The sequence below is a fragment of the Rissa tridactyla genome, chromosome 4, assembly GCF_028500815.1.
Source record: "Rissa tridactyla isolate bRisTri1 chromosome 4, bRisTri1.patW.cur.20221130, whole genome shotgun sequence".
Classification (NCBI taxonomy): domain Eukaryota; kingdom Metazoa; phylum Chordata; class Aves; order Charadriiformes; family Laridae; genus Rissa; species Rissa tridactyla.
This window is the reverse complement of record NC_071469.1, coordinates 86,225,120-86,239,956: the sequence shown is the minus strand read 5'-3', so window position 1 is coordinate 86,239,956 and position 14,837 is coordinate 86,225,120. Positions and strand designations below refer to the sequence as shown.

Below are 14,837 nucleotides of genomic sequence, written 5' to 3'. Positions count from 1 at the left end.
ATTGGAAAGTCTAAATAAGAAGGATGCAACCCAATTTGGCAAGTAAAAAGTATTCTGTGTGGGTGAAACAATTAACTTCACAATTACAATAGAGCAGATGACTCACAAGACAGAAAAGAATGTGGAGTCAAAATGAGATTAATATGAGTCAACAGCATTTGGCTGATAAAAACGCTCAACCATCTCCTGGTATATTATCTAGTGTGTTATATGGAAGAACTGTGGAATAATCCTTCCAGTTCACTCATACTGGTAAGGCTGCAGCTGCAACGGTGTGTCCAGTTTTGAAAAAAACTGGTTTATACAGTTAGGGAAGTATGAGGAAAGACTTCACAGCCCAATATGTAAAAATTACTGGGAGCTACTCTCCTTTTCCACTGGGGATAAGAGAAGAAATTATGGGCCTGAAACACAAACCACAAAATGGGTTTAAATTGCAGCAAGAGAGCTTTCAGTTAAACATTAGGGGAACACTTTCTAAAAGAGAAAGTAAGTGCAGACAGAAGGCTGCCTGTAGAATTTGTAGTATTTCCATTAGTGAAAGTTTTTAAGAACCTACCAGACAAATGAGAATGAAAAGGGATAAACCTGATTCTTTTCTGGGGCAAGGGCGCTCACCGTGTTCTCGCTTGAGGTCCCTTCCCTCCACATTGTCTATGATAAGGCTTTATCTCTATGTATTCTATAATATTTCACAGACCTTCATCCTGTGGAAACCTTCAATGGACATGCAGTACAACCAGCAAACAGATACCTGCATCCCAATTTGGCTACAGAACCTCTGACTAAAGCTGGAAACATCAAAAGAGGGCTGGAAGGTAAAGTAATCTATTTCTTCAAAGAATGAAAAACACCCCCAATATTGGAAGTACTTTTTTTTTTTATTATTTTTTGGCTGAGTTGCTTTTCCTAAACAGCTATTGGTGTCACACTGCTCAATAGCAAATAAAACAGCTGCAAAACGGGGTTTACTTTTACAGTGGTCCTAAATGCACACACTGAGCAATTTGCACAATCTGCCTCACAACTTGAATCGGTTAAAATGCACCCCTGTGGACTACTTTCAAAAACCTATTTGGAAGAATATACACTGTCTCGCACTGAAAAAGATCAGGGGAAAAGAAGCAATGTGTCAGAGGCCAGAGCTGATGAAGAGAAAGAAGAGAAGTAAAAGGAACAATAGAAGTAAGGATCTGGTTTTCACTTTTCACTTTCCTCTCCCTTTTTTTAAGGATCTCTTTATGGTACCACTATAAAACTACACATAATAGTAATTGAGAACATGGAACAAAACTAAGCAAGCACTACGCAGAACTGGAACCCTGCCCTGAAAAGCCTTTCTCAAGCACCTCATTCATCTCACACATTTTGATGAAGACTTCCTGCTATTTCAACTTGCTTCCTTGGAACTTTCCCCTCTTCATTTTGGAAGAGCTAAGTAATTGCTTTGATCTTCCTTCCGTGCTAAAATCTTGGTGGAGATTCTTATTAAATATAGCAGTCATTTAGGGCCCAAACTTCTGAAAAATCAATCTTGTAATTTCTTCAGAGAGCCGTGAGATGCATTCTTTGTATTCCCATGAAGCACACTCACTTCAGTGATGTTTCAGCAGTCCATAAAAAAGGTTCACTTGGACGTCTGTGGAAAACCCATACAATAATTCCTAAAAAATTAATAGATCACGACTAACTTTCTTGAAAATTAAAAAAAGTCTAGTACTTCGATGATGTTATAGAGGCATACTGATCCACTATTTCTAATTCAATTTACCCTTCATAAAAATCATATTTTAAATAAAAATGATCATCAAATATTCTCCTTTCTTATTTAGTTGTAATGCCTTAGGATTTTTATTTTAGCAAGACAAGAAAAATAACTGCAGTCTCTATCAAAGTTGGTTGACTTTCTAGTAAAATTATCAAATTACAGAAGTTGTCTGAACTACATTCAAATGTAGATATATTTCAAATCAAAGACTTCAGCCACAGTAAAAATAATCACTAGGTGAGGAACTGAATACTGTGGAATACTATTTTACGTGGAGGGATTCTGTGCCATTTTTGTATTTTCAAGAGAGAAGCTAATAAGTGTACATATTTTATTACCATGTTTATTTTTTAAAATTGTGTGGGGAAGATGGCACTGCCTGCGTCTCTGTTAAATTGTGAGATGAAGATCGAATATTGTTTTATTAATTCTCTTGTTTCTTGAGCAACGTACAATTCATTGTATTTTCAGCCCACATTACTTCAATTTTTGTGTTTTCTGATCATGCTTTCCTTCTGAAGTAGACCTTGCAAGTTTGACACTGTGCATAAATTAACACTACCTATCTTTCGCTATATGTATTCTGCTTGAAGAATATCATAGAGGATATGATTGGATAACACCTATTATAATACCGCCTTTTTAACTCAGATGAACTTTTATTTGGGTTTTATCGTATGGGTAAAAAGCCTTCATCTCTACTTCCCAGCCATTCTCTTTTCCCTGGGACCAAGTTTTGCTGGCATAGTGAAAGGACCGCCCTCTCTCCAACGGAGAATTAATGCAGTAAATAAATATTTTGCACTGCATTGATGACCTTGCTTCCTTAGGATTTTATTTGTAACGATCCTCTCATACCTATAATTATATTAGACACTTTACAGAAAGTAGCCTTACATTCTTTTCCAGATGCTTTCCAAACCTAGCTGTGTAGTTCAAATTTCTCCAATTCAGTCTCTTGAAGCACAACTTTATTTAGATACGCAGCCCCTGTTTTCCTACTCAGCATGAGGAACACGGTTAAGTCCTAACTATCTCACTAGCTTTCAAAAATGATAGAGGCATTGCTCTGAAATACAAGAAATGTGTGGTATCAGCTTTTTTGTTACTACTATTATTAGATAAACTCTAGAAGCAGAATTCACTTCTTTTCAAATGCCAATCTGTCTTGATCTGAAGCCGCTCATCTTTTAGCAACTATAGACCATCATAACTGTTTTCAAACGTCTCTGCAGTGATTTTATACTTCCTTTATTAATCAGAAAAGACAGCTCTTGCTGCTCCTGAAGGACCCAATCCCACATACCTCATCTGTAATAGTTGCACCTTGTACTTCTAAGTAAAAAGCAGGAAGGGTAGGACTGACCCTCAGGGTCTGCTGCACTCGTGGTTCGTCAGTACAACTCCCTCTCCTAATGGGCTGTCACCAAGACAACTCTCAGAATCACCAAAGAATCCCTGTACAAACACCTTAACGCAACTCCTAAGGTTGCACAGCATACTTAGTACACAATGACAAGAAAAGGCTTATACTGGTTTGAAAATAGACTCTATTTTCAGCATCGGGCCTAAGTGCATCAAATGCTGTCAAGACAGAGCTGAAGGTGCTGTAACGGAATCGACCACACATAAACTGCAGAAACCCTTCCATGTGCTGGAGCCGATCCTGCCATCTCAGGAATGCTGCTCTCCGGGCTGCACGGACCTACCTCTGTACGCTGCCTTCTCCTCTAGGAAAGGAGTTCCTACACCTCACTTGCTGAGACAGAACAACACCTACCCACCTGTCCTGGTTCCGGTGGGGATAGGGTTAACTTTTCCTGGTATTCCATGCCATGTGAGCCACGCCCACCCTGAGCTGCCGGGGGAGGGGGCAGGAAGTTGCTGCTTAAAAGCGGGCTGGGGCGGCCCGGGTCCGGCCGGCGAGCGGCGAGGGAGCGGCGGTTCCGTAATCGCGTTTGTATATTCCCCTATCCGTGTTGTTGTTGTTGTTGTTGTTGTTGTTTGCCTGTTCCCTTTGCTGTTCTGTTAAACTGCCTTTGTCTCAACCCAAGAGTCTTGCCTTTTCTTACGATTCTTCCTGTGTTAGGAAGGCAGGAGCGAGCGGCACGTGGTTCTTTGTTGCCGTCTGAGGCTAAACCACGACACCACCCCAGTTCTTAAACTGATTTCAGTTAAAAAGATTAGTTAACTTAAAATCTGTAGTAACTGGCAAGGATATCACAGCAGCAGTAGTTAATACATCGAGGTAGAAAACAGCAGCTTAACCCAGGCTCCGACTAATGTTGAACAAATTCTTTCTCTACAATAATCCCATGAGGGTTTAAATCTAAACTATTTAGACACCGAACTATTTAGAAAGGCTCTGTTGAACATGAGTTAGTTCTGTTCCTAGCAGCTCATTACTTTCCCCTTACAGTTGCAGATTATTTCCTGTATAAAAATTGTTTTCCCATCTCTCTCTGGTTTGAAAATGCTACCTTGTCATTTTGTCATGAGTAATTACAGAAACAGTCCCCATGCCTCTCTTTTATTAACACCTCTCAAATATTTGTGCAGTGATTTCATATCCTCCTTTAATCACCTCTTATCCAGTTTATACAAATTAAGTTCAATCATTCTTTCATTATAAGTAATATCCTTCTCACCTTAGCTACCCTGCTTTGAACTTTCTTCAGCATTTCAGTAGTCTTTTTTATGATGATGGGTCTCACCAGTACTACATGCTATATTCTGAGGGCAGTTTGTGCTATCATTGACACGTACCATAACTAATAACATTAACAACCAGATAGAAGAAATAGTCTGTAACATCACAAAAATGTCTGCAAGTCAAAAGTTGCTGTCATTTCTCCTCTGGCTGCCTCACTGGTTTTCATTCTGCTGGACTGTATTTCAAGGTCTAGATGGAGGAAGATAATAAAGACTGCAAATTAAAATAAAAGATTCAAACCTGACTTCTGCTGAATGCCATTTTCATTCCTCCTAGGCCTACTCATTTATGTTCCTATTTCAGAACCACAGGGTTCAATACCGTGGTCCAGAGAGGGCCATATACTAAATCATTAAAAGGTCTGTTGATTAAAGCACGTGCACTATCACCTGGAAATTAAAGCTATGTAGAGAAGAAAAAAATTAATTATTCACTCTCCAAAGAAATACCCACATTCTATCAGGAGAGTCTTTATTTTCTAGGTCTCCTGACTCTTCTGTTCATCTCAGCTTTACTAACTTGAACTTTGCCTTTGTACCAAATGACTATATCCAAGATGTCAGCGTTTAAAATCTATTCTTTTTCAGATACAACAAGGGTTTATGCTTGAATAGTACAGTATGTTTTCCAGTGCAGTAGGGCTTTTGGCGTAATTTACCTTGTTCATGTAACTATATTTCAGGTACGTGTAGGAGTGACATTACTTAAGTTCATGTGAAATGTAAATAAGTCAGACACGGCTGAAAATGTATTTTCTCTGCCATTCCTATATTGTAGAACACAGTGTCACTTCGTATTACGTTCCATTATGATAATCTTATTTTAAAGCTGACAGTCATGATTTAATATTCTTGAAAAAGCTTAAAAGTGAGAAGTGTACTTTAGCTACTTTTAGCAGTCTTAAGGAACTCCCTTCCCCAGCATTTTGATTGTCATTATTTGGATTATGAGAGAATACATACAACTTCTGTACCTTTATAAATAATACACACGAGTCAGGAAACCTGTCATCAGTTAGTCAGACATAACGATAATGATTTACGGAATATATTTTAGTCCACTGTGAGTTTTGTTACTAATCTCATGTCATCACATTGTAAATTTAGCCACTTATAGAAAATCTGAATCTGTATCTTTGTGATGTATTATTTATGTTTACTCTTTATCCATTAAACCAGTGGTCATATTAAAATTCACCAATGAAAAGTGAGAAATATTCAGAGCAAGCCATCAAAAAAGCATTTACCCTAAGCCATATTCGGAGCACTGAATGAAAAATAACTCCTGAATTACCTTCTTTCATGTGTCTATAACTCAAACAGAAGAACTCGTGAAGCAGACCTGCAGAAGTACATGCATTTTTCATCTAGCATAATGGAAAATTATTGTTTTATGGGTCACTTACCAGTACTTATTTCTGTACACCCAGCATTATAGAATTGTTTCAGCAAGGAGTCTCAACCAAGAGCGCGATTCAGATAAGGACTACACCTAGTTAAGTTATTAGGAATAAAAAAGCAGAAGAGTAAGCAACTGCTTTCCTCAGGTTTACCTTTAGGCGTAGCGACCCCTTCTACCGCAGGCACAGAGCCATATCCCACACCTTTGCTCCCTCTTTTCATTCAGAGTGCTACAGAAGGGAGAGGAAATCAGGAGGCGTGACTGGGATTATCCCTGATGGTCAGCTCTCAGCATACCATTAAAACAAAGCAGCAAGGTCAGACAATCTTTAGTCTGAGCCAGGAAAAGGAAAAATTATAGGCCCCAGTGCTGGCAGCTGCACAGACCTAAATCTAGTCTGAATTTCTAATAAACAAAGCTAATAAAAGGCCAGTCATCTAGAATAACAGTAAGCAGATCAGCTCTAAGTAGCTATACGTTTGATAACATTTGATATGCTCCTATGAGTAACAGAAAATATTTACATTCTTAAATGGATCACTTTAACATAGTCCATTTCTTAAAAGAGTGATTCCATTTTGGGAAAGACAAAAATCCAGACACAATATCTGTGTTCAGAAACAATTCTGTTTCAAACAAATTGGAAAGGCTTTCAACTTAGCAGGGGCACTAATGACATGTAACCACAGAGACAGCATAGCTATGCACAGGCTCCCCCCGCCCCCTCTCCCCCCCAAAATCCCCAACCTCTAAAACATCCACCACGCTCAAAGGGTCACCTTCAGGTCTGATTTGTTTTGGATAAGACATTACTCCACCTGGCTGTTCTGCTGTGATTTGTACACTGCTGCCATGGTACCCAAACATCTTCCCACACGACAACTTTCACTGCGGTTCCCGGGTACATACAAATGTGTAAGAAAACACGTTTTCCTGGCCTAGTTACTGAGAGGGAACAAGTATTAGTTGTGATGGTTCACATTGCTAAGGTTGGATAAATATAAAGAAAAAATTAACAACCCATAAAACTCTCTCTGGCAGGTAATAAAGATTACCATACCCTTGCTCCAAACTTCCGGTATTGCCAAGAAAATCTGCTGCCTAGTTCCTTACATTTTCTGAAATCAACACTTCTCTTCAGAAGAACCTCAACTATACGGCTGCTGGGGTTTAGAGCAATCTTTTTCACCCTGTATAACATACGGCTGTAGTTTCTACATGACTACCTGCATCTGCTTTGCTAAATGACTAGACTTTTATGTATATTTATTGTTTTCATATTCTAAACAAATGCACGCTGGAGGGCTCTACACAATGATATTCACTACGGCTAAGATTTCTCTAAGTGAATGAAGACACATCTCAGACACAAGAACAAATTCTGCAAATTTTAAAACATTACAAGCAATGGAGAGATCCAACTAATAGCATAGAAACAACCCCGGATTTAACAAACTATTTGGTGGGAAGCTGTAAGAGCAGTATGGTAGCTACACTACAGGTGAAGGCCATTACATAGAGATGGAAAAGAAACGGGCGGACGGCCCGAGTACATAAACTCATTCAGTTGTAATGGTTGTAACTGATGTGCTCCACAGATCTAGAAAAATAAGGAATCTTGAAACCACTTACTCATGCAGAAGCAGCTCCATAATATGAAGCCACTTACTCAGGGACTGTGGCAAAGCCACAGTTGAATTCTTTATGATTAAATTCCCTTTAGAAACTAACATGTCATTTTCATGGTAACTGAATTGCTACTCAAAGGAATATTTGTAACTGGAAATGAAGGAGGGGGAATTTAATGCGAGTGAAAAAGGAGAAAAATCATGATTTTCAGGTTCACCAAAAAGCTTTGGAGTTTTCTCTGGCTTTCATGATAATGGAAGTCACTTTCCTAGGAGATGAACAGTTACTTCATTGGATTAAGCATAAGGTTTTAATGCAATAGATATAACAAACCTGAGTAAAATTAAACAATTTTTTACATTTGGAATATTTCTTTCAGACTGGTTTTGCGCGAAAGAAGTGAAAAATCTTCTGTGTAGGTGGAGAATACACTTCCCAGCTCCCCCGCTAAAGCGCTAACTTTCCCTAGTAGAAACTGAGAACGAGCCCACAGCTAATCCCCCTCTAATTAGAACAGCTAACTCAAGTCATTACCGCATGCAATAATCTGTAATATTAAAGAAAACAGAGTCATACTTTCTGATACTTGACTGTCAGGGGCCTGTTTAGAGTTTTATTTCCATATGACTTGTAACAAATCAGCCAGCATTAACTAAGGGGCTTGACTAATAACACCTTCTTGACATCCTTATTTTTGAAACAAGCTCCTGTTCTTCCATCATGCTGTGTTAGTTATTCTTTGTAAAACTCTATTTCACATGTAGCATAACATAAAATACTGAATCACATTCCAGAGACTGTTTTCACACTTAGGACAGCTGTCCTTCAACCAGAAGAAAACCCTTTAATCTACTAATCCATTAATCTATTAATATTTATCGACCTACACTATGTACTGAACGTCCCTGCAAGTTCGGGCATTTCTAGGACAGGGAAATAACTTTTCCCATGCATTCTCGACAGAAAGAATTAAAGAACTTCCAAGACTTTGAAGAGTCTAAGAGTGCTCTGTTTAATGTTGGTGAGAAAACTTAGCACACTTGATCTAGCAAAAGCACCCTTTAATTATTTCTCCTAGCATTTATTTCACAATTTTGCTAATCTGCATGAGGACAAGAATTTTTACTCCTGCTTTAATCCTTTATGGTCATATAAATTCAGGTGGGTTTTTGTATGTTTTAAAACGAGTTATAGTTTTGTTCTCCTTCAAGAGATCACAGCTGCTTGACTCAGTGATTAAAAAAAACCCTTCTAGTAACAGGTGAAAGAATGTAAGAAATAATACCAAATCACTTTAAAAAACACTTCTCAGTTGTAACTAAATGAATTTGCTGTAAATACGACACATGTACAGAAAACAAGAGGAAATGGATTTATTGGCACTTCTTTCAGATGACTTTCAAGACTTTAAAAACCACAGAGAAATAAAGTCACCTTAAACGCACATTAATAAAACTTCATACCAACACTCAGTGTCATGTTCTTTCTTTCCCCTGATCCATCCAATCAAGAAAGAAAAATAACTTTTAATGAAAACATCCGATACAGTCACTAAAATTCACAAGTTAAACTGTACTTTCTTTAACTGGAAATACTACAGTCTCATTGAAAATTACGTTATACTCATTAAATTCCTCAGGCCAAGTCTTTCAATCCCTAATCAGTTATAAGTCACACGGCATTGCCACTGCCTTCGGTTTTGCTTCAGTAACTTCTGTAATATTAGCATCACCATCACTTGCATTATCTTTAACATAGATTTTTCTTTGTCTTTTCACATGATCAGACTCCGATGGAATACAAGTGAGATGTTACAACTCAGTAACACTGACAGACATCTACTTACGCTCCTTGTTTAAGTATATTATATACTCAAGAGAGATGGTCACTTGTGTAAATCTAACCCAGGGATTCACACTCAGAGTCACCTACCTGTATGTGGCTCAATAGAAAAGTAAGGCTGTCCTTCCAGAATGCTATAAACCAGCTTGGCACTATTTCCATAAACTGGATCATCTGCATCTGTAGCTGTGACTTTAGTTACAAAGGTGCCTAAATAAAAAAAATATATACAATTAATGTTTATTCACTTACTAGAAACGTGCATAACTTATTCAAAAAAATAATTAGAAACAAAAAATAACTTCCTTGAAACTCTAAAGAAATCTCTGAGATATATGACAATAATAAAAGAAGAAAAAAAAAAACATCAGTAACAACTTAAAATATTACTTGCGGAACACAAACAAAACATTTTCCTTCAACATGATATATGCCAGCAGACTGGGTTTCTGGGTAAAGGAAAAACCTTTTTAGCAGCTGTATTATTTAAGGTTTCTTTGTAGAACGCATTTAAAGCTACCTGATAGATCTGTGTAGACTTCAAGCATTTGCAAAGGAATCATATCAAAGGGATACGAAATACAAGGTTAATAATACAATATAATATGTTGCATTTAAGATTCGCAAAATCACATTTGAAAGAACCTTGCCAAGTTACAGAGGCTGCATAGAAAAGCAATAATAAAAAGGGTTCTTTTTTCTCCTCTTGGCTCGCAGACATAATAACGGTTTGATGTGTCCACAGTGAGAGAGTCAGGACAACATCTATTGTCTCTGAAATGAGTCTCTGCTACTGAGGGGGCCATTGTCTAGCCAGAGGTATAAATTCCATACTCTCTCCAAAAAAAAGTAAGAAAAAATTAAGGAAATTGCCCTTTTTATTTCTTAGGCAACACAGCACTTTCCATTTCTGTAAGAAGCAAAACTGAATGAAATTCAGTAGGTTACATTAAGCTTGCTACAGAGAGGGCTTTTTGGATAACTTATAATGATGACATTAATTAGGCTAACTATAAAGACACTATCTACAGAGTGAGAGAAAGCAAGAGTAGGAGAGAGGTTAAGGGCTGAATTATGTTTCTTATGTTCAGAAAGGAAAAGAATTACAGCATCCACCAAAATACCCCCTTTCTGAATATGCCAATAAAACCAGCCTCCTCTTCCCTCTCACACCTTGTGTGCTGCTGAATCCAAATTCCACCACACTTCAGGACAGGAACAGTAAGGGGGGAGGAGAACCCTTTGGCATGTCCTTGGACTGTGCTCTTTTTTCTTCTTTCTCTGTACGGCGCATCACTGCCACGGCTTTGGGCAGTTTTCTGCATTACAATACATGCAAATTATTTAGAGGAATATTTGCATATTTAGAGATAATTTGCATATCACCCAACAGCTTCCATTTCAGCCTTTCCCACCTGGCCACTTCCAGGACCAGGGCAAGCTATGGGGCTGGCAGGATTTGGGAGCGTCTCGAGGGACGGATAACACCTCATTCCTGGAGTGGAGACACTGTGGTGCTTGAAGTTGTGGAGGGTTTGGTGCACGGGAATAGCCAGACAATTCCCAGGCAAGGGAATGTGGGTTGCAGAAATACATCACACTAGAGGAAAAAAATGCCTATGGCTTGTACTGGTCATATATTTTGGCTACTGAATTAAATTTATCCATTCTTACATGGGGAGAACATCAAAAGAGGGAAGCAGATCAGGTGGCAGTCATGCAAGCTCTATCTACCATGGCTCCATTTGGCAGGAAAGTGTCCCACCAGCCTCTCCTGCTGCTCCGCAGGGTCCAAAAGAATCCGCACGCCTGCACTGATTTGCACCACAAGAAGAGGAACGCGATGCTGATCAATATTACGTTGCATCTATCTTTGACAGATGCTCACTGAACCTGTTCTTGTAAAACGTGTAAACTATACATGTTTTGAAGCATACCTGGTTTTGATGTTGAAAGGTGATCTTATACCTAGCCTTTAACATAATAATCTTAAACCAGCCACTGGGCAGGAGGAATGGACTTTATCCTCAACTTGATGGTTGCTTTGTAAGCAATTAAGATGGGAAATTTGTTGTCTAACTAATTACAAATTTTGCTGTATACCCCAGCACTAACAGAGAATGCCTGGCAGCTTTGAGTGAAAATGATAAAGGGGACAGATGACACGAATGTGGTCCCCAGCCTTGTAGTAAGTACAGCAGCCCCAGCCTACGGATGATATCCTGAATGACCTCCTTCACATACAAGGGAACAAAAACAGTAACAGGGAAGCAACCATGGGGCACGTTCAGAGGCCACGGCATATGCTACAGAAAATAAATGAAATAGGGAACAATGACGAGGAAGCATGCAGGAAGCTTGAGTTTGGATGTTGCAGGAACAGAGGAACAAAAGAACCCTTTGTGGCTTGCCCACAGTAGTTACAGAGCACGAAAAGATGTAGCTGTTAGAACTGTCTCACGTATTTAAGTTTTGTTGCCTTGCCTTCTCTAACTCCTACACCAGTTGCACGTTCTCTGTTTTGTGGTTCCCACAGAAAGCAATCTCTTAGCCAAGCTGGACCGCCCCTCCGGCAGAATTCAGGCTACAGCCCCGCCACCCCAGCAGGACATTCCCTGCAGTTCACAGCTGCTGTTCCACGCCTCAGACCAAACACGAACATAGAGGTCAGGGCTTTCTGCAGCTGGACTCAAACCAAAATATACGTGTAGGTTACTGTGGGAGAGGCTGCTGCCATAAAACTCCTGTTTTGCAACCTTCTAAGACAGAAGCGGTTTGTGCAGAACATCATACAACGGGACAGGGCTGGAATCAGATAAGGCTCATCGCAGAACACTGACAATTTTTGTAAGAGTATTTTATCTAGGCTGTTTCATTTCGTTTCCACAATATATTTTATACACAAAGGAAAATAAAGTGGAACTGTTGACTTCTTTGAGATTGTGTTTGATTTGCCTAGCTGGCTCTCATTTCAAAGGACTTCAGAAATAATTACAATGCTTGTTTAGAAAGATTTGATACATAACGTCTATTCTTTTCTTATTTCACTTGAGAATTCCTGAAGACTTTTACAGATATTTATTTCAAGATTTCAAAACTTAAATGGGTATGCTGATTCTTTGATAAACGCATCCTTTATCCCAAGTGTTCATTAGACGTTAAAGTTGAATATGCCTTAATAAACAGAGGCAATCAGTGTCTAACATTGCTTCCAATCCTGATTCTCAGCTCTCAAGATTTTTTTCTTGTGATATAAAATAATTTAATCACTTATTGAGGCCCCAAATTTATCTGAAATGTATACATACAATAAAAACACATACATAATAGTCAGTATTCCCATTCACTGTTTATAGACACAAAAGGAGGGGGAAAATGGCATACCCTCCTTTCTCTTTCTCTTACAGGTCACTGGAAGCGTGACTATAATCTCACTTAATAAAACTAATGAAGGGAACGGAAAAAGAAAATACTCTTCCAGCTCCTAGAAATCAATTTCTTACACTGCCAGTCTCTGCCACCCGGCACTTCATTTCCAACCATCATACACAGTTCTGAGGAGGTCTGTCAGATTCAGCATTTTGCTCCCAGCAATCTTATTGATGAAAATTGTTTATGAAAGATGTAAGCAATCAGGAAACAGAAATTAAAGAAATTACTTCCACTATTGAAATTAGTTATGCTTTTACGTAGTTTAAATGTTATCACCTTGAATTTGAAGTTTTTTTGTTTTATGCCTGGAATCAAATCTTCTGCAGGTGTGAAAGATGCCACATTAATATGTTCGTACTGGCAATAAGAAGTATATAAAGGAGCAAAGCCTGTCCCCTCGGCAGCTGCAGAGGATGTTGCCGCATCAGTGCGGCTCTGGTTCCGCTGCAAGATGCAAAGGGCCCAGAAGAAGCAGCAACTCATCCCACTCCCACAAGCGACAGAGCCCTTTTCAACCAAGCATGAACAAAAGATTTGGAGCACCGGGAGATTTTTGAGGGTGAAAAGTAATGCAGAAAAAAGGAACTCACAGGCATCATGGCTGTTATTTAGGCAACCTCCCGAATGCAGCAGAACTCTCCGTGCTTTGGTCTGGAGCTTTGGATTAGCAATATTTAAGTAGGATTTTACTCCACTACAGACACGGCAGTTATAAACCACATGTACATAAATATTTTTTACATCCTTAAAGTGCTTAAAGTTTTAAAGATAAAAATTTTGCATTGAAAAAGCAGTAAGAATGCAGGCAAGAGCATTTATTAAGTAAATGCTCTGAAAAACAACATTCTGTGTTCTACCCAGCAAATAAACAGCTAAGGTTTCTGTTTGTGTTTAATTTTGACTGCATTTGGCTTGTGTTTGCTTCTTTGTCAATGCTACAACAAACTCATTTAGCTAGAGACTAGAAATTTGAAATGGTGCCATTTTTATAAGAAAGCCACTATTATAGTCCAAGGCACTGTTGTCCTAATTACAATAATATAGCAGTTTTATATAATCTGGCCCAACAACATAATCACTGTTTCTTTTTTTCTTTATGTACCTAATATTGCCTTATATAAAACAAAACCAATTTTTTTGATAGATGAGGCAAATTTTAAGATGTTTGGTTAAAAAACTTCCTGCGTTTTTTTCTAAGGTACAGGTTTGCAATGCTAATGACCCTGAGATTAAATATGGACTGCAAAGAGATTCAAGAGATTTTAATTAATGAACACTTCTAATGTGATTTAGCCATTAACCATTGCTGATTGTTTTACTCTGTTAGCGTCAGGTTTCGTAGTTTCTCTTTGCAACAGGCTAGCAATCAGAGACGCAATTAACAATAAAAGTATTTTTATATGGCAAGCTAAGAAAGCCTGTGTTTGCTGGCAAACTAAGATTAAAAGCCATCATAAAAATAAGAAGTGTGTGCTCAGCTAGTGCTCTTCTGTTGTTCTGGCTGGGTTTTTATGTGCAAGTCAGGGTACAGATTCTGCACATTAGTCAGAAAGAAAAATGCATATGCTGCCAGAGGGAGTAGGAAAGCAAATTTTTTGGTGTGGCAGTGAAGTGTGCGTACTGAAGGAAAAAAAAAATTATATATAAAAAAAAGAAACTTGTGTGTTCTAGAGGAGGTAACGCATAGTCGGTGCCAGAAATTTACATGAATCCATATTCAATGAAGCAACCATTTTGTTGAAAGATTGTAATGGCTGGTAAAAATAAAAAATGTGACCATAATGCAACCTAGTGGGACCGTGTTTTATCATCTTCCCCAAGGACTTCTGGGTTGTTTTGCTTTTCTGATGCCCTTTTTGGTCTCTCTCACTCTCTCCTACTCCTCCCAAATCTTGACATGCCGAAATCTCCACTTAATTCAGAATATCTGATTACCAATCTGACAGGGCGCTAAGACTATATTTGCATGAAAAAGACCTACCATTATTTACCAACTGTTTTGTTTTTCTAAGAGGATCACTGTGCTTCAGAACCTCCAGCTAGATTTTGAGT

At 38.5% G+C, this 14,837-nt stretch overlaps 1 protein-coding gene across 6 annotated transcripts in view; it reads right to left on the bottom strand.

Moving 5' to 3' along the window:
• CDH8 (cadherin 8) overlaps window positions 1–14,837 on the bottom strand; it is a 132,103-nt gene that overhangs the window by 67,672 nt on the left and 49,594 nt on the right. For 5 of the 6 annotated variants that reach the window (XM_054199059.1, XM_054199061.1, XM_054199060.1 and 2 more), the window contains exon 3: window positions 9,444–9,563. The exons of the other annotated variant lie outside the window; for it this stretch is intronic. In XM_054199059.1, coding sequence (XP_054055034.1) covers window positions 9,444–9,563 — 120 coding nt within the window. The remainder of the gene's footprint in view (window positions 1–9,443; window positions 9,564–14,837) is intronic. 6 annotated transcript variants of the gene reach the window in all.